Source organism: Alligator mississippiensis, chromosome 7 (genome assembly GCF_030867095.1).
Source record: "Alligator mississippiensis isolate rAllMis1 chromosome 7, rAllMis1, whole genome shotgun sequence".
In the NCBI taxonomy this organism is placed as follows: Eukaryota; Metazoa; Chordata; order Crocodylia; family Alligatoridae; genus Alligator; species Alligator mississippiensis.
Window position 1 is genome coordinate 11398515 of NC_081830.1, and position 19980 is coordinate 11418494.

At 55.2% G+C, this 19980-nt stretch overlaps 1 protein-coding gene across 3 annotated transcripts in view; it reads left to right on the plus strand.

Annotated features, from left to right (window-relative positions):
* The first annotated feature begins 5041 nt into the window (after positions 1-5041).
* Positions 5042-19980, plus strand: part of TET3 (tet methylcytosine dioxygenase 3) — a 123215-nt gene continuing 108276 nt past the window's right edge. For 2 of the 3 annotated variants that reach the window (XM_019481137.2, XM_019481138.2), the window contains exons 1-3: positions 5042-5293; positions 5713-5858; positions 5957-6736. In XM_019481137.2, coding sequence (XP_019336682.1) covers positions 6212-6736 — 525 coding nt within the window. In that variant the 5' untranslated portion in view covers positions 5042-5293; positions 5713-5858; positions 5957-6211. The remainder of the gene's footprint in view (positions 5294-5712; positions 5859-5956; positions 6737-19980) is intronic. The other variant, XM_059730563.1, reaches the window with a different exon arrangement.

Here is a 19980-nt window from a genome sequence, read left to right on the forward strand (position 1 = left end):
GATGATCTAGTTGGGGCTGGTCCTGCTTTGAGCAGGAGTTGGACTAAATGCAACTTCCTGAGGTCCCTTCCTACCCTTTTCTGTGATTCTGAGTCATTGCCATGAGGCGTGGTGGAAGTTGAGACTTTAACCAGATACAAAAAGGGATTGGACACATCCTCAGAGGAAAGGGGCATCAGTAGCTATTGAGCACAGAGTTAGAAGTACAGCCAGCCTCTGAATTGGGACTTCCTAGACCCTAAATGCTGGAGGCTGCATATTAGAGGAACGGTGGGGAAAAAGCCCTGGTCGGACCCAGTCCGCTCTCCCTTTCAGCATCTGCTCTGCCACTGGGACACATGATATTGGGCAGGACGGGCCTGGCAGCTCTTAGGTTCTTGCGTTGTAGAATTTGGCGATGTGAAACTGATGTGGAAGTCAGGGAGCATAGGTTCTGCTACTCCAGCCTTTGGGGCTAGTTGGACTATATATGGATGGACTGTGGCCTGATGCATGTGGCAGACTGCTTGTGGGCAGACTTCTGCCCTCACCTACGGTCTGTGCAGCTCGGGAGACAGCCCTGTTCTAAGTGTTTGCAGATTCTGGGTCTATGTTGAGAGAGGATATTCCTCGATGGACTAATTTACTGCTGGGGCATGCAAACAACCCCCTGCTGCATAAAGGGCTAGAGACGTGGAACAGGTGGCAACAAGGATGAGGGGAATAGAAGCAGAAGATGCATTCAGCCTGGCTTTGTATAGTGACCGGAGTTGTCAAGGCTTGGCTCTGTGCAAGTGAAAGAGGCTGCTTGTTCCTGCCTGTAGTGGGTGAGACAAACATGCAAACAGCTGAGGGGTTGCCAGCGCATACCCCTTGGAAGGTAGACTATCGGGGAAACCCGTCTCTTGCAATAATACCCTTGAATTTACGAGGCCTGCCGGGCATGGTAGCAGAAGTCGAACAGACGTAATTCACAGCGAACAATGCATGCATCTTGTGTGATACCACTAGCAAGCTGACCTGGTGGCGGGTGTAAGGATTCACTATTGTTTTTGGTCAAGAGGTGGGAAGAAAATCCATCAAGGTTTCTAACAGCTTGGTTCCTGCTTCAGCAAAGCACTTATGCACACTCTTCACTCAGAGCATGTGCTTGTCTCCTACTGCAGTGATTAGTGGGGCACACATCGGCCCAGCTCCCTGGCTGAGCGGGGAAGGCACTAATGGCATGTATGTGGCTTAAGCCAGGTCTTGGAGCTGGTATCATGGGCAGCAGTTTTTAAAGAATCCCTGTGGGGTGGACTAAAGAGCATATTGCCATTAACACTCATAGAGTACCTCATGGATATGGAGGTGTAGTTGCCACAAAGTGGTGAAACTGAGGCAGAGAGGTTTCAAGTGTCCTCTAGAAAGGGATGGCAAGAAGAGAGTGCACATACCTTGAGATGCATCAGGAGCATTAGTCTGGATTTCCCTCATTGTCTTTGGCGAGCTTCCCGGAGGTCACATGGATGGAGGCGGTGAGTATCGTGGTTCCCAGCTGCCCTTTGCTGAGCTGAGGTCTGGACCAGTGGATAAGGCAGCAAACTGGAAGCTGTGCTCTGCTGCTGCCTCTGCCACAAACCTTATGTGGGACCTTGGTCATGTCACCTCCTGTTTCTCTGCCTCGTTTCCACCCCAGCCAGTACTGGTCTTGTCTGCTAAGATTGCAAGCTCTTAGACTTGTAATAACTCTTTGAGGATGTAGCGCATAGTACAACACTGCTGAATCTTTAATAAAGACCCCTTTTCCCCCATGGTCTCCCTCGCCACAAGGAAGAGAGGGAGATGTTTTTAAAATCTCTTTTGCTGACTGGAGGTCTCTGGCAGGGAATATCTCCTGTCCAAACAGATCAGTTCTTCCTTCCTACATGGAGTCTCCCAGGCAAAATGGAATCGATGAGATACGAATTTTTCACAGTAAGAGGGAGGGAAACAAGGGAAGGCGGAGCACCAAACCTGTACAGAAAAGGCGCCATAGAAGATCTCCATCCTTTTGGGGTGCTGCTTCTTAGCTGGTCAAGTGTCTTGCCTATGAGTGCCAGCAAGGCAAGGTCAGGCCTGGCTGCCAGTTTTGTACTTAATCCAATAAACTGCCCTGGCTCTTCTATGACTGAAGTCCCTCCGTCTATTATTTCAGTCCCTCCAACCTGCATTCAAGCCCTCTGAGACGTAAGGGCCTCTCATTGTTGTGTCTTCGCTGGCTGTCTTGTGCCACTGCCAAATTAACCAATTAGCACAGTTCCCCCATCTGTTGACGAGCCTGGCTCAACTCGCACCGAAGCCTGCGTGCCGGAGGAGGCAGGGACCCCAGACACTTGTGGCTTTGTAGGCAGCCGCTTGTGGGGGACGCGAGAACAGGGAGCTTGCTGCTTGCAGCCAAGTCTGTCAGCCCTGAATTCCTGGCCCGTGCTTTGCTTTTCATTGTGCTGGGAGGGGGAGCCAGATGGAAGGAACTGGCCTTTCTTTAGGGCTTGATCGGCGCTGGAGTGGCCTGGCCCAGGTGGCTGGGTTCGGTCTCCAGGCAGTCTGTGGTAGGACTCCCAGCACCCGGCTGTGTTGGGTGCTGTACAGGCGGGTCACAAAGCGCCTCACGCAACGGGCAGCCGTAGATGGAGGAAGGGAGTGCAGGGTGATGGCAAAACAACAGTGTAGTGTAGCCAGCGCCTGGCGCAGCGTGCCAGCCGCCCAACTCTTGTGGAGTATCTTCTTTCTGAAAGGCTCCCACTCTTGGCAGTGGGCAGGCACTGGCTGGCCTCAATGGGAAAGACCCCACCTTGGCTCAAGGTGCATCCCGGACCCTGCAGTACCTCAGGCCCATCCGTGGGCTCTAATGATGATGGATTACTCTTAAGTGCTGCTTCCCTTCATCCCTGGGGTTGCTCGGCTGAGGTAGCCCCCTCCCACTGGGCCCCAGGGCACCATTTCAGTCGGGGCATCTCTGTGGCCCTAGAGAGTAAAATGCAGGCAGCACAGCAGCGGAGGCATGCGCATTGGCTGGAAGCAAGAGGGACAGGGCAAGAGCAAATGCCTGGAGTGCGGGGTCCAGTCACTCCAGGATGGATGGGAAAGCAGTGTGCGTGAAAGTCCTGGCACCAGCAAAGACCCTTTGGTAACAAACCAGTGGGATCTCGGGCCCAGGGAGATCTGCAGTGAGAAAGCAGCAGGGTCTGCTGCTGGGACATGGAAAAACTTGAGAGGGTCCAGAAGAGAGCCACCCGTATGACCAGGGACTTGCAAGGCAAGACATGAGGAAAGGCTGAGGGACCTGGGCCTTTATAGTGTGAAGAAGAGAAGGTTGAGAGGGGACTCGATAGCGGCTTACTGCTATGTCAGAGGAGTGTACCAGGAGCTCAGTGAACCACTGTTCACTAAGGCACCCCTGGGGAAGACCAAGACCAATGGATACAAACTCCTGGAAGGCTGCTTCAGGCTTAATACTAGGAAAAACTCCTTCACAGTCAGGGTGTCCAGATAGTGGGACAAACTCCCTCCAGAGGTGGTGCAGTCACCTACCCTGGAGGTTTTCAAGAGGAGACGGGACAGTCACCTCGCTGGGGTCACCTAACCCCAGTTGTCTTCCTGCCTAGAGCTGGATCTGCAAGGTCCCTTCCGGCCCCTAACATCCGAGCCTGAGGCCCAGAGCGCCCCTACAATAACAAATCGCCAGCACCCTAGCCTTATGGAGACCCTATAGAAACGAACCAGCGGGCTCTCGGGACCGCAGAGACCCTACGGCAACAAGTCACCAGTGTCCTCGCTTTATGGAGACCCTACAAAAACAACTCGGCAAGGTCTGCAGCACCAAACCAGCGGGGTCTTCGGCCCAGGGTGATCCTACAGTGAAAAACCAGCAGGGCCAGGGAGCCCCTACAGTGACAAGTCCCCCGCGCCCCAGCCTGCTGCAGACCCCACACCGACACAGCAGCAGGGGCGCCCCCGCGGGCCGGGCCGGGCCGGGCCGGGCTGCCGCCGGCAGGGGGCGCCCGAGGGCGGAGCGCGGCGCGGAGGCGCACGTGGGCGACACCTGCCCGGGCCGGGCACGCGGGCACCCGGGCGCGGGGCGCAGGTACCGGGCCGGGGGGGCCCGCGTGTACACGGCCGGGGGCAGGGGGGATCGCAGGGGGCAGAGGGCACACGCTGGGCGGTGCCAGTGTTTCCCGCGCGTGACATGCCTGGGAGGGGCGGCTGCCCGTGTGCACGTGGCGGGGGCTGCCATCCCTGCGGGTGCCCATGTGTACACGCGGGGGCGGTGCGATGCCCGGGTGCAGGGTGTGCACGCCTGGGTGGCAGGGGGGAGCCGGGAGGACAGGGCCCGGGATGGGGCGCGGGCGGCAGGTGCCCACGTGTACGTGCCTGGGCGGTGATAGGATCCCGGTGGCGGGTGCCCATGCTGGGGGGTATGCTCCCGGGGTGGGGGTGCCCAGGTGTACATGCCCTGGAGAGTACAACTGGGACGGGGGGTGCTGTGTGTATGCGTCTGGTGGGCACACTCCCGGGGGGAGCCCATGTGCACAGGTCGTCGGGGGGTATGACCCTGCAGTGGGGGTGCCTGTGTGTACACATCTGGGGGGTCAGTTCAGGGGGGACATGATCCTGGTGGGGGGGTGCCACCGTGCACATGCCTGGTGGCAGTGGTGAGCCCAGGAGGGAGGCTGTGTGTACATGCCTGGGGGAGGGCAGTTCTAGGGGGAGCTTTTGTGTACACAGCTGGGGCTCTGATCTGGGGCGGGGGGGCTGTGTGTACATGCCCCGGGGGGCAATTCTAGGGGGGAGCTTTTGTGTACATGATTGGGGTATGACTTGGGGCGGGGGTGCCTGCGTGCACATGCCTGGGGGTGGCTCTAGGGGGGAGCTTTTATGTGCACACCTGGGGCAGGGGTACCCCTTTGTACACCCTGGGGGGAGATCCCAGGGAGACTGCAAAGCAAAGTGCTTCCCCCCTCCCTCTTCCTCCTGCTGCTTCCTCTTCCTCCTCCTCCTCCTCCTCCTCCCCCTCCCGCTGCTGTTGCCGCCGCCTGGAAACTTTCCCCATTGTCCCTCCCCGCACCCCCCCACGGGGACCCCAACGCGGTGGAGGCCCGGGGTGGGTCGGGGGTGTGCGCGGGGCCCCCGGCTGCAGCCAGCGGGGAGGGCGCGGGCAGCGGGGCAGGAGCCTGCAGAACAAAGGAGCAGCGGAGCAGCCCTGCCCTGCTCCTGCCCTCTGCATCCCCTCTCCTGGGGGCCGGGTTCCCCCTTCCCCTCCGATCCACGCGCCGGGCTGCACCTCTGCCTGCGGGTAACAGCTCTTTGTGTCTGGGGGGCTTGGCGGGGGCTGGGGGGGCAGAGGGGAAATCCACTCGCTCTCCCTTGATCCCTTGTGGAAGGTGGTTTGGGGGGGAGAGAAGCAGCCTGGGGCTCCGGCAAACAAAGCTCTGCACTTCCAAGCAGCAGCTGGCAAAGTGGAGAGAATTAAAAGTTTGTCTCTGGTCTCAAACAGCAACCAACCAAGCAAGTTTCTCTGCCTAGTTTCTCCCCCCTCCCATAGCCTCCCCGATCTGCTCCATGCCTGCACATCCCTCCTGCAGCGACACCCCGAAACCTAGCTCCTGGCTTGTGGGTTGGTGGTGGGGAGCTTGTTTTAAGGTGAAAATGTCTCCCAGGGATGTTCCTCCAGAGCCGTTTCCTAGAGACAAAGCTCTTTTTTTTTCTTTCCAGGTGGGTTTTCTTTTTCTCCTTGAAGGCTCGCATGTAAAGCTGGCTCCGTGGGCACTCGCCTTCACTGGGGGTTGGCGTGGACATAACTTGGCCCTGAAAGTCTCTGACGCCCCGATTGAGGATTTTTTTTATGAAAGTCACATTGTGTAGGTGATTCCTTTGGCAGTGGGGTGGGGGTGCAACTGCTGTGGTGCCGTGACTCTGCTGCATCTTTTATGTATTTCTCTATTTTTTCCCCTTCCAGAAGACACCTCCTCATCTCCTATTTTGTCTGGGTCTCCCCCCTTGCTTGATGCTGTGAGCTTTGACCGTCTGGAGACCTCTGGAGCTTTGGCAGTCACGCTGAACGGAGTGCGTTTCACCCTAAAAAACAAAACTCCTGCTCGGATCCAGCATGATTCCCTGGCAGGGGACCCTCAGCGGCTGTGAGATGGAAGAGATCGTAGGGTGGGAGCGAGTCCTGCTGAGAGGAGAGAGAAGTTGGGGCATGTGAGGCTTGATGAGCGAGCTGCCGAGAGGGTCCAGCGGAGCTGAACCCGGCGTCGCAATCGCGGTTTTAGCTGTCATTTTTTATTCCCTGGTTTTAGCCTGTGCGTGGGGGGAGCCGCCTCCCCTCCAGGAAAGCGTTGCCCAGTCCCTTGGCCTCTGTTGGGAACCAAGTTCAGCCACAATAAAAGAAACTCTCCTGCGCTGGGTCCAGTCAGGAGCCATGAAGAAACTCCAGTTGTCAGCTGAGCTGAGCAAGGCGGAGGACTCCTGCCGCTTGCCCGACGGCCCTTGTGGGATGCCGGGCAGAGCCAAAGGCGGCTCACCGGCCCCGGACAAGGGGGACAGGGGTCCCGGCCTGGATGCCACAGCCCAGCTGCCCAAGAAGCGGAAGCGCTGCGGGGTCTGCGTGCCCTGCTTGAGGAAGGGCAACTGCGGCGCCTGCTACCACTGCCTGAACCGGAGAACCAGCCACCAGGTCTGCAAGATGAGGAAGTGTGAGACGCTCAAGAAGAAGAAGTCAGTGCTTCTCAAGGAGGTAGGGGTCCTGCTGGGAGTACAGGGAGGGCCTGATGGGCATGCATGGTCCAGAATGATACCACAGGCTCAGCTTTCTTCACAGGCTGCTGTCTCCATGGGTCGCTACCCCCTGTGTCGGCTTTCCTTCTCTGGGAGCGGGTGTGCATGGGTGGAACTCTCCAGCACAGGGTATTTATGGAGGTGAAGGGGCACGTGAGGAAATAAATGCCTTAGGATGGGATGCGACCATCCAGTCCAGCCCGGCCCATGGAACATCCCACTGTCAGGCCCCTGATGTGTCACTTGCAGGGCTGGAAGAATGTGGGGGGTTGTGCCTTCTTCTGCCATGGGGGTCATGGCCTGCTTCCTTGGATATCTCAAATGCATTTTAATACCCCTTGCACAGGGGGGACACTGGCAGCCCTTGTCCCCCTGCCTTAATGTGGCAGCTTCGGGTGCTTTTGGTATCTTTGTTACAGGGCTGTAGGTTGTAGCTGTGTTGGTCTAAGGACATAGGCAGGCCAGGTTCTTTGGGTGAATCTGATATCTTTTATTAGATCAACTTAAATAGTTGCAAAAAAAATGTTTGCAAGCTTTCAGGTTTAAAACCCCCTCATCAGGCTGAGGAAGTTTCTGCAGTTGGTGTGTGCTCTTCCTGGATGGAAGGAATAGTAAAGAAGCCAAAGGCTGGGCTGGCATGCATACAAGACAGGCAGTCAGTGAAGATGGAAATTGAGGAGTCAGTGGGTGAGAGACAGGCTCGGGGGGGGGGGGGGGGGGGGGGGGGGGGGGAGGAAAGGGGGATGAATGTAGCAGTTAAATAGTGGAGAGGTACCTGGGGAGTCAGATGTCAGGCAGGTTATAATGTGTCATGAATCCAATGTCTATATTTAGTCCATGATTTTTAGTGTCCAGAGGGTTGATGAAGTGGAGTTCATAGGCTCGTCTCTGGGAAGTGTTGTGTACGTTTCCTTTGAGGATCAGGACTGAGAGATTGGAGAGAGAGCAGTTGTCTTGTGAGAAACGTGCCTCCACCGGTAATTGGGTATTTCTTTCTTTGATACATTTCCGGTGTGCGTTCATTCTGGTGTGCAGTTGTTGTTTGGTCTCTCCTATGTATTGTCCATCAGGGCATTTGGTGCATTGGATGAGATGTATTACATTTGTAGGGGTGTAACTCTAAGTATCTTGGTATCTTTGGCCAGCGTGCCTTGTTGCTGTGTGACATGGTTGATGGTGTACTTTTTGGAGTAGGGTTTGGACTTGTGTGGGGTGGTTTGCATAGGGATGAGCCTGCTTCGGGCAGGTGGTTGGACTAGATGTGACCTTCAGAGGTTTCTTCCCAGCCCTGCTTTTCAGTGCTTCATGGAATAGAGCCCTTTGGGTTGTAGTGGGCATAAATGGGGCCGAGTCCGTTCTGTCTGGGCGGAAAAGTCAGAGAGACTGTGCCATATTGTGGAGGTAAGTGAAAGAGGGCTGTGGGCTTTGTGCCTCCCCAGTGAGGGGTTTGAAGGGTTGAGTGAGGCTCATGCCTTTCCCACATCACTTTGTGGAGTGTTAGATGGGCCCCAGACTCATCCGAACACGGATGATACCGGCTTCTGTGTCAGCATCTTCTCTTTCCCACAGGGTGCTTTGCCTTGGCCTATGTGAAGGGAGCACAGGTTTGCAGAGGGTGTGAAAGCTTCAGCCGCCACTTCTGTGACCTGTTGGAGCCCTTCTGCAGGACATCATCAGTGTTCAAAGCACTTTGCTGCACCTGGGGTGAATGCTACTGTGTGCAGTAGTTAGGGGAGAAGCTAGAGAGCCTCTGTCAGCCCTCATGCTTCAGGGCATTTGCTGATTTTGTACTGGGGTCAGGAGGATTATTTTTCCCCTCCCTGCTGTAGCATTGTGTTGGATGTCCTTTTGGGGGGTGCAGGTGTGCAGGGATTGCCTGAGTGCATCAGATCTGGGGTCCAGCTTGTTCAGTATCCTGTCTGCGGGTCATCCCCCCTCCTGAGAGGAAGGTACAAGAAGCCTTCCAGGAGTCATCGGTGGTGGGAGTGAGATTCTGGATGAGATGCCGTTCTGGGGTGTGTGCAGATGGTCACGCTGTACTAAGACCTAAGGTGTTGCTTGGAGGGAATTCCTGCGTCATCTCTTCTGTGGCAACCGTGTGTGTGCAGCGGGAACTGGTAGGGAAAGGTACTGTAGTTTTGGCTGCCACTTATCCCAGGATGGGAACAGACGTATGATGCCATTACGGCGGTATCAGGAAGTTCCCACCCCCTTTAGCTAGGTATAGTTAATTCATCTGTCCATCTGCTTGGCACATTTGTATGGGAGATGCACAAAGCTGATCCAGCTGCTTATCTCCGTGGGGAAACCTCCACGTCCGACTTAATTGCTGCAGAGACAGTTGCGCGTGGAGGTTATGACCTTGCGGGGTGAGGGGCGAGGCGTTGAGGAAGTGAAGCGTGCCCTTAACACGACGGTTCTGTTCACAAGCCTGGGATGATAAAGGACAAAGCAGTGACCCGTCTCTCCCGATCTAGTGTGCTCCAAATGGCATGGGCTCCCTTTAGAAATATCCCCTCAGGGCCAAGAACGTGGAAGGTCTGGGAGCCAACGCGGCGTTGGGATGCATCCGAATCCTCACTGGTTATCTGGACTCTGTGGAACAGGTTTCTGCTTGTTCTGGGGGTTATTTTAGGGAGGAAGCATATTCCCTAAACCCCAATTTATTTCTGGCTGTGGTAGGATCAGGACCCCCTCACATAGCTCTTGTCCCCTGCCTTCCCCCTCAGAATTAATCAGGATGTAAGGAAGGAGTGTGCAGACACCGGGGGGAAGGTGAATGAGTGTGAGCACAGGAGTGGGTAGTGATGCACAGGCAAACTGCACGTGCGTCTTGGCAGTGGCAAATCACTTACAAGAAATCTGGCAGGGGGTGCTAACTGCACTCCCTGGGGAGATGTTTCCTAGCCTCCTGGCAGCTGCTTTACATACTTAATAGTCCTGTGCGTCACGGTGGTTCATAGACTTTTCATAGCGGGGACCACAACTTAATATCCATACGGTCCTGTGGGGACTTTCCTTTCCAATTTTCTAACACCCCGGCTCCAGCTGCCTTCCCATCCACTGTCGAACATCTCTGTGGTGTCTTAAATCCTTAGATAGGAAAGTAGCATGGTGGGTGGCAGAGTGTGAACATCCTCAGGGCTGCTCTTGGTGCAGTTTAGCATCTGGAATCAAAATGTAGGGTCAGCCCCATGCAACAGTTTCCAGATCCCCTTTGGAAGCCACTGACATGGCATTATCCATGTCTTCCCTCGGAGATCAGTACTGGCTAGGTGTATTTTCACACTGTCCTGTGCAGGTAGGACTTGCTGGAGTTGGAAGCAGGCATTTTTAAAAATGTTATATTTTATTTTATTTTATTTATGTGCTGTCTGTACTGCTCTTCCCAACAAAGGCTCAGGGTGGTTTGCAATAAGATGTCACTTAAAATAACTTACCAAACAGGAGAGCAAGAAGAGAGCAAAACAGCTTGAAAGGGAACCAGAATGACAACATAAACCAGAGACCCCCTAAACAATATCTCAGCCTAGTTTTGTTTGCTGCACCAGTAGGAAAGGCTTGACAACACTTCCCAGGGATGGGCAGGCTCCGGCTGTGGCGGCCCTCGAACAGCCGAGCCTCCCTCCCATCGTGAGCCCAAAAAGTGCTAGGAAAAGAAGTCAGGTTGCTGATGTGAGGGCCTCTGTGCTACGGGCTTCTGCTGCTCCAGTGGTGTTCATTGTGAATTGTGCTTCTTTGTACCATAGGGTGGACGTACATAAGAACTGCCATTTATTGGCCTACCTGGCCTAGTCTCCAGTGTCACACGGTGGCGGAGAGCGGATGCCAAAAGGGAGAGTGAAATGGGTCTGACCAGGGCTTTTTCCCCAGTTTCTCTCTCACTTGCAGCCTCCAGCATTTAAGGTCTAGGATATTCTCATTCAGAGGCTGTGTCCCTCACTGCCATGCTCAGTAGCTATCTATATACTTCTCCTCCCAGAACATGCCTCATCACTTTGTGGATCTGGATAAGCTGTCAGCTTCCACCGAACCGGGTGCAGCAAATCCTACCCTTGAATGGGTGTAAAAGAACTGCCTTGTGTTTGTTTGAAACTTTCTGCCTACTCATTTCATTTCGTGCCCCCCTAGTTTTGTATTGTGGGAGTGAGTAAATAATATATCCCTCTTGACTTTATTTTGGTACATGGACTCTCCCTTGACTTTTTCTTATCATGTCCCTCTTCAAGTGCCTCTTTTCTAGTCTTAGCATTGGGCGAGTTGGTTTGAAATTTGGCAGCTTCTCCTGGTCAAGAAGTAGCGCTGGGACAATTCCAGCTGAAAGACCTTTACTTGATGCAGAGCAAGGATGGGACTGACAACATCCAGCTTGTGTCTACTACTGCACAGTTCCTGCCCAGAACTCAGTGTAGGGGAATGGAGAAGCAGGCTTTGTTCAGTAGGAAAGATACTATCTGCACAGCATCTCTGAGCATGAGCTGGGAACAAGTTTCAGCATTATATAGGACAAGGATCGCAGCACTTCTTTATCTTTTGTCTGCAATTTCTGGTTTTACCGGCCAGGGTGGTTGTTACCTCCCAGTTAAAAGGGTTGCATGTATTGTTCTTAAAGATACAGAGGGGGCATGAAGTCAAGACATCTGCTTTTCCTCTTTGCAGTGTGCAGACTTGAAGCCCTTTTTCTTCTCTGCACACTGCTGTCTGCCACTCAAGCCGCGAGTTTGCTGTGTTGCTCTTTGGTGCACTCGAGGCAGATGTACCAAGGCTTGATTTAAAAGTTTTTGCAGTCGTATAATGCTGTGCTTTAGCAAATGTGATTGTTTTCTTCTAGCCAACATCATTGCACCGGCATAACTGCTAATGTGGATGCACTTACAGTGGCATCACAGTGTATGCCAGCACAGTTTATTCCCCTGCCTGGCCAGGATTAAGCTGTTCCTAGATAGGTCCATTCATACCAGTGTAACTACTCCTGCACTGAAAGAGTGGAATCACTATAGACCAGTATAATTATAGCATGAAAACTTGTGTGTCTAGACAAGGCCTTAAATTTGGATTCTAGTCCTAGATTTGTGGCTTTGTGCGATTAGCTTGTATGTGAGAAGTGCTGCTCTTTGCATACAGTGATTTTTTTTGGGGGGGTGGCTGAAGGGAAGGGCACTCAAAGGGTGCCTGATGTTTGGGATGTGCCGTGCATTGACTCTACAAAATATTGGACCCCGTCCTAGTCTCTCAGGCTGCCTGATGCCTCCTCTTCCTCTGGCCCCCTCCTCCCACTTATCTTTCATCTGAGACCTTGTTATTATGTGCCATCATGTGACGTGGCAATGAAGTGGGGTGGGGGGGAGTTGTTTCTTTAGATCACATCTCCAGACTTCCAGTTGGAAACACTAAGAAAGGATTTGGGAGGATGCCATCAACTGTTCTCCGCATGGCCTCTTAAAAGGGGAGGAAGTGTGACCATATATTAAGCCACAGGGCATCGTTTGGTATGATCCTAACCTCCTCATCATATTGGATTGACTCTTGCAAGGGAAAGGTGTTCAGCTATTGCTGCTTCATGTTCATCATCCAGGTAGTCAAGCCCTGTTGCTCCTGAAGAAGTCTTCCCTCTCCAAACCCTCATGCTTCTTGACACCCTTACTCTCAGGGGTCTGGAGGAACCTTTCCACAAGTCAGCCCATATCAGCCTACTCCAGGTTTCCAGGGACCTTGTTCTGAAGCAGCCGATGCTGGCTATTGCCTGTTCTGGGCTGTCTCAGGAGAGGTACCACAGCTTTGATCCTGTGTGTTGGTTCCCATGTTCTTGCCGTCAGCCTGACTCGGCAGCCTTGGATCATGCAAGCTGTTTTATTGAGAAGTTGCCGGGCTTGTATGCGATGGGGCTGGTCGACAGGATTGGAAGGAGAAGGTCTTCTCAGAGCAGGCCAGGGTCCTGGGGGACAGACTTTGCAACTGCACCTTCTTGGGTCTGGATTCCTAAGAGCCCCTCGTGTGGTTTCAGCCCCAAAGGGTTGCTTTGCTCTGCTTTATTTTGAAATGCAAGCAGGTTTTTTGAACTCTAGGTCCCTGGCTGCTCGAGAGGCCTAGGATAGCCAGTGGATCTTTTGGGGTATCTGGAGAGAGGAGAAATTTTATTGTTCTCGTGGCTTACCTTGATCCCCAAATCTCTCTCCTAGTGAATCGCTCACTTACTCTCACGCTTTTCACATCCTTCTTTTGCTCCAGCGGAAGACAGGTGCCTTCTCAGTGCACTGCCGCCACACTCGTGACTCCTGTGTCTCCTGCCTGGCAGCTGCATGAAACTAACTCTCCGGGTTACTTTCCTCGTACTGCTGCTGCGAGAGGGTTCAGTTGGCATCAGGCCTGTAGGAAACCTGCTTTCTGTTGCTCTCAAAGAAAGCAGCGCAGCGCAGTGCCAGCCCCCAGAGGAATCCCCTGGCTGTTCTGCAGCAGACTTAATTCCTGGGGCCTGTGCACGGCGGGGGTGTCCCCTACACGAACTGATCTGCAATGATGAATGAAATAGAAAGGCAAGTGATTTCGGGTGGGGGTAGGTGAGCAGTGATTATGGAGTCCTGTGGCTTTGTGAGTGCTGCAGCCTTGATTCACTTGGGGGAAATGCTAGGGTCTGTGTCATACGTGAGGCCCGAGGCTCGGCTCGGCTTGTCTCGTCCCGAGAGCTGTGGTCGAAACTTTCAGAAGTGACTAGGGTTTCTTTCCCTGGGGTGCCCAACTTAGCATTTCTTAAAGGGGCCTGAGGTGATTTCCATCAGCTGCTCTCTGAACACAGGCCTCTAAAACCATCCTTGCAAATCGGCCCCCATGAATCCACCAGGCCCTGGAACCTGGTTCTGGAGACTTGACTATAGAAACCACGTCACCCCTTGTCGGACTTCCCGGCAGTTTGACCGAGTCGCAGCGACGTTTTGCTTTCTTCGTCTGCTGTGTGATCCCACTCGTGAAAGCCCCTGTGGCCCGCGGCACTCCCCCATCCCGCCCTGTCCCCTTGCTGCTGTTCGTGCCACTGCACATCTTGCTTTGCCCCTTCTCTGCTTTCCCCTCCCATTGTTGGCATGTCGAATTGACCAGCCTGGCCTAGAGCAGCAGCTGTGCTGTGATACCTGTTGCGGGAGAGCTTCCCGTGTGGCCCCTCTCTTCCAAAGCAAGTCGCCTGATTTTGCATTCATCCCTTTGCATTAGAAAAGGAGCAATCGGTGGTGAATAAAACCTCCCGTTTCCCTTGGGATTGAGGGCCTGTGCAGGTGACATAGGACAAGGAGCGAGGCAATCCTCTTCCTGGACCATAAGGGCCCTTGTGCTGGCCTTGTGTGCAGAAGCCCCCCTAGGAGGTGCTTAGGTTTGTCCCCGCCGCTGGGTTTAGCCTCCTGTGCCCGTCACGGGCTGCACGTGTGAGATGAGCAGGGCTGGAGGCTCACGCAGCCAGAGGGGAGCAGGGACGAGCTGGCCGCACGTGTTTGTGGAAGCAGGCGGGGAGGCCTCGTAGCGCTGGTGGGAGCCCTGCATGTCTTGGGGAGGGCCTGCTGTTTTCTAGCTAGTAGCCCCACACCCACCACGTGCCTTCGAGTGACAGGCGACTTCCTGTCAGTTAATGACTAATTTTCCAGTTTCTATTGGTGAAAGCAGGCAGTCGGCCGGGGTGGAAGAGCCGGCTGCTAGGCCAGTCACACTGAGATGGGGAAAGGGCAACTTCTTGTTTTTGTCGGGGCCACCAGTTATTGCCTCACTTCACTTTAAAGCATCGGACCAGGCCTGCCTCCTTCTTTGCAGCTGAGGGTGAGGATGAGACCTTGGCTCAGCCACTGGCACTGAACCCCGGTGCCCCCGGTTCCCATTGGGGGTCCAGGCAGTTGGGGCACCCTGCTTGGAGGGGCATGTCTTCACGTTCAGAGGTAATCCCCTGCTGGGATCCAAGGGCAGGAGTCTGGGGCGGGGGAGGAATCCTGCCGCTCTTTCATCTCCTTCCCCTTCTCTGTCTGCAGTCACTGGGGCCTGGGTGTCTTTTACCTTGTGGGTTCGTGTGTGGTGTCTTGACTCCAACATGAGCATGTGGTGCTGAAACAAGTTTTGTGGGCAGGCCCTGGCCATTGAAAGCAGTACAGGCTGCCCGTGGTGAGGAGCTCCAGCTTTGCAGACCCTTGCAAGGGGGCTAGGGTTTGTGTGGTGGCTCAGGGACTGGGTAGGCAGGTGCTGGGAGCCGGTCGCCTGCTCCAGGTGGCTGTTTTGCATGTGCTCAGACCATTTCCATGACTCTCCAGCTTAGGATGCCCCCTGGGGAAGGGGGTGGTGGAATTACGGCAAATCCCATAGCCTAGAAGCAATTGTTGAGCCACCGGGAGAGGAATGCTCTCCCTTCCCCCACTCGACGGGCAGGTGGGGGAAGGGCAGAGGTCCACGTGGAACAGATGCAGATGGGGGATTTATGCTTCCCCGGGGCCCTGCTGCTGAGTTCCTCTCCCCTCCCCGCACAGACCCCAGAGGAAGCTGAGTGTCCTGCTCCCTGCCCTCAGCTGTGTAGTCGGATCTGCCAGCGGGCTCTGGTTTGCCACGGGGTGGGCAGGCTCTGATCCAAGAGGCTCCTTCCCTCTCCTTGTGGCTTCTGGATTTGGTTCTGGTTCAACCTAACCCTAACCCTCTGCCCCACGCCCCAGCATCATAGGGAGAAAGCACTGTGGCTTGCTTCTCTTCCTATGCTGCTTTTAAATCAGGATCCTCAGATATCTGCTCCCTGCCCTCTTGGCCTGAACGTGTCCCACCTTGTCTAGTCTCTGAAGCTAAACTACCTGGGGCCTGGCTGGTACTTGGAGTTGCTCCCTGGGGATCACAGGTGCTGGAGACAGCCCTGAACCACTTGTAGGTGAAGGGAGTGACGTGTGAGTGAGAGATGCAAAGCAAGAGCCAGGCAGGAAGACCCCAAATCTGTTTCCAGAACCGTGGGGCCCCTGAGCATGTCACAGCTCCTTTGCTGCTTCCGTGTCCCGGTCCCCTGGTCCGCTCAGGTAGTAGGCGACGGTTTCTGCCTTGGAGAGCTGGCAGTGTGTGGCTGCAGTGCTGGGCACCGGGCACAGCAGGTACTAAGCTCAGACTGTGATGGGCAGCATTAGGGATTGCCACTTCCCTGCTTTTGGTTTGTAACCCTTGGATTTATTGGGTGAGAGGGGCTTGGAGAGGCACTAGAGTCTGATTGACCTAGGGCCCAGGTCCTGGTCCCTCACTGGCACCAGGATGAATCTGGATTTGTTCGATGAGCTGCATGGAGTGACTCCAGATGGATGCTGGAGCAGCTGAGAGCAGGGCCAGTCCTAAGCTCCCCATCCAAGGGCCCAGCTCTGATCACCAGTTGTCTGAGCACCCCGAGGAGCAGAGCCAGCTTCTGCCCTGGGTCGGTCGGTGTCTCTGGGACTGTGCACCCTTCTCTGGGCTGCATTATCCCAGCACGGCGGGTGTTGGGTTACTTACTGCAGGCCCAGGAGGGAGGGTGGCTTATGCCCTCTTAGGCACCCAGCTTCCCACCCTGTTGCCTGGCCTGGCCAGTTGTGAGGTTTTGGACTTGGAAGAGTCTTGGAGCACAGGGCCTGGCCAAGCCACAAACATGCTGGGGGCCTCACCTCACAGCTTCCAGATAATCCTCGGTTCCCCAGCTTGCTTCTCTGTAGACACAGGCCTTGGGGCCGGCTAGAGCAATGTCATGGCTGGTCCTGCCTGGCTGTCCTGAAGGGGCTCAGATCCAGGCTCTGAGCATCTGAGTGATACCAGCCATGGGGCTGAAGCTGGGTCTGTTGAGGGTACTGGGGTGGGTCTCTGGGCACGCTGGGCACCTTAGCGCCACTGCAAGTCTGGTTTCTCCACCAAGGCTTGGAAAAACTTCTTTCTTGTTATAGCAGTGGGGTGGTGGAATAGATGCTTGGGGAGGCCTGGACTCTTTAGCACCGGAGGGTTCAAGAAAAGTTTGGACAGTGGCTGGTGGGGAATGATCTAGGCATAGTGGTGCCTGTGCTCTGCTATGGGAATTTCCCAGGTTGCTGGGCTTTGCTGGCAGACCCATGGGGCTTGGCGGGAATCCTGCTCCCCCTCCCACTCTCCGCTATGTGTATCAGGGTTTTTTTTTTTAAACCTTTCTCAGCAGCATCGGGTGTTGGCTGCAGCCCAGGCTGGTGATTGTGACTGTGCTGGACCAGTGCTCCTTCTGGGACCTGAAGCTGGAGGTACCGGCTAGAGGGTCTTGCCCCTCTGCTCAGGATCAGACCAATTGGTTTATTTTGGGGTCAGGAAGGAATTTTACCCCCCCGGTCAGATTGGTACAGGCCAGACTGGGGGGCTCTGTACCAGACTGGGGGGCTCTGTAGCAGGGGGCATGGTCTCTGCTTGGGATCTCTTGAGCATCTATTAGAAACCTTTTACAGCAGCAGGACATTAGTTGCTGTGGTTCCCCTGTTTTCCCTGCGGCAGGGTTGGGTGAGATGTCTGGTGTTGTGCCAGCATTGCCAGTAGGTTTCCTAAGAGGTTGGCAATGGATTTGTCTAGGATGGTTTAGATAGGACTGATGCTGCCTCAGGCAGGGGCTTGTACTAGATGTGATGTCTGGAGATCCCTTCCAGCCACACTTCTCTGATTTCTGTGATCTTCTGTTCCAGGGCCCCACACTGAAAGCCCAAAGGCTCAGCTCTACTTCCCCCCCACCCTGCTATCGACTGCCTGTGCAGACTTGGGCAAGACCCTTTGCTCCCTGGGGAACTCCATTTGCCGGCGGGGGCATGGTGAGACTGCTTCCACGGCTCCTCTGTGCGTGGAGACTCTCTCTCTGGAACGAGAAGGACCCGTTCCAGTTAAGCCGCGTTCATTCTGTGTACAGGACAAGCCAGAGCAGGAAGCAGGCGCCTGTGTCAGACCTGGGGTAATTTGGGATCAGCCTCAAAGCTCCTTCAGGAACCTGGGATGGAAGGTGTCCTAAGGGTGAATAATCTGGCTCTCGAACATGACAGATGTTGGTTTCTCAATAGCCCTGATGTAGGTGGAGAAACGCTGGGGATTGCAGGGCTCAGGAGGATGGAGTTCCTCTTCCAGCATCCTGCGTAGGGTTGGTTTTTAACGTCCCTTGTGGGCATTTGAGTTGTTTGGTGTGGGGCCATGTGAGCCTGTGTGTTTGGCTGGAGCAGACTGGGAGAAGGGTGAGTGGGGACAGGCCAGGGCTTCTCTGTGGGTCCTGCAGCAAAAGCAGGACTCCAGGAGCTGTTGTCCAGGGACCCCGGAGACGTGCCACAGCCCTGGGCTTTGTGGGATAGGCTGGGTCTGGAGTGAGCACAGCTTTGATCCCCCCCTGGCTTCCTCTGCCTGCAGGGGTGAGTGCATCTGTGCTGCTGTGTCCTGTTTGACTCCATGAGTCCTCCGGGTCCCTTCTTCAGCTGCCTGTAAAGCTGTCTGTCCCCCAGCGCTACCCACTCTCAGTGGAGACCAGGGGACAGTTTCGGGGCTCGTTGTGGGCAGGTCCCTGTTTCAGCTGTGCTGAAACCTCAGGGTATGGCTGGAGGGGTGGGGGAAATCCTGTGACTTCAGAGCAGCATCCACAGCATTGTTCCCTTCCTCACTTCTGCTTCTGGCAGTCAGGAAGGGGAAGGCTGGGGCTGGGGCATGAGTAGAGAAAAGCAGCCTCACCCATTTGCCAAGGGTTGGCAACCTTTGAGGCCACTCAGCAACTCCCCACCCTTGGTGGGGAAAACGCGAGTCCCTGCTGCCGCCTGCAGTTTATGACCACCCCCCTCCCTGGCAGAGGAGTGTCGGGCCAGGTGTGTTCAGGCAGCGCCTGCCCCTGGGCAGATGGACTGTGCAGGAGCCCACTCTTCCTGCCACCAGCGCCAGGCTCAGACAGGAGACCCCTTGGCAAGGCTGCCAGTGAATCTCAGAGGTAGTCGGGGGCGGCTGTGGGCTCAGGGGCAGAGCGTGGCTGGCAGAGCCCCCAGGGCTCCACACATGGTGGCACTTGTCGGGGCCCTGCCTGGGCTGGGACACAGCTCATTAACCTTGGACAGGCCTGTTCTTTCCTCCAGGCTGCCATCCCCTTTGCCTGCTTCTCTCTCTGCTTCAGGGCCCATCACAGGCACCAGGTTTCTTCCTGCATTTCTTCTCTTTGCCAACTCTCAGCTCAGGCGCCTATGAGCCTTTCCAATTCCCCCAGGCCATCCATTCCCAGAGAATTTGGTGTCTGCAGTCAAGTCCTTCTCCTCCACCCTGCAGCTGGAAGCTGGTGTCCGTCCTTCTGTCCAAGAGGACACGTGAGCCCCACTGCAAAAGCTCATTGTCACCTCCACCCCTCCGGTATTCCATGTCATCCCTAAAAACCCCTGGATGCTCTTCCTTTGCCGGTGGAAAGCGGCTGATTCCAGGGTGGGACGGGGCTGCCTGTTAGCGCCGCACATGACTTGGTTGAGAGATCGCTTTCTTTTTCCTCCCTTTTCCTTCTGCTTTTGCAGTCCTTCCTCTGGGGGCAGCTGGCAGGGGTGGAAGGTGGGAGAGAGGCCGCTGCTTCCATTGGAAAACGCAGGGCGGGGTCTTGATAAGCGGGATGTGGAATCCACCAAGATCCCAGCGGGTGACTGCGGAGGGTGCCGCAGATGGCACTTAGCGCTTTGCAAACCTAATGCCTGCAGTCCTTCAGGGCAGCTGATGGGTTGAGAAGTGTGATCCTCATTTTGCAGGCAATGCAATGATTGCCACCCAGGTAGGTGGTCTGGCCCTGGAGATAACTTCCAATACACCTCTGTGGAAAACTGAGCTTTGAAGGACATGGGGGAGGGGGTTGTGATTTGGGACTGAGGTCTGCGCAGAGACAGCACCGGCCTCAGCAGCCCTCCCATCCTTGTTGAGGTGTCCAGCTATGTCCTGACCCAGGAGAAAAGGACTGAATTGCTAAGAGGCTAATGCCAGGCCTGCCTTTGGTGAGCTCCATCAGCAGGGCAGCCAGAGGCCGAGCTGTAGCAGTGATGTCCTGGCAGGGGCATCGTGGCTGCTAGCGGGCACACGGCAGTTTGGCCACCCTGTCCTGCCCTTACAGCCTTGCCTCAGGCAGCGTGTTGCCTGCACCCCTCCCTGGAGCCATGAGTGTGATTTACAGAGCTCCAGAAAGACTGGTGTCAGGGAGGACATGACTGGTCCACCTCACACCTCTTTCTCTGGGCATAGACAGGC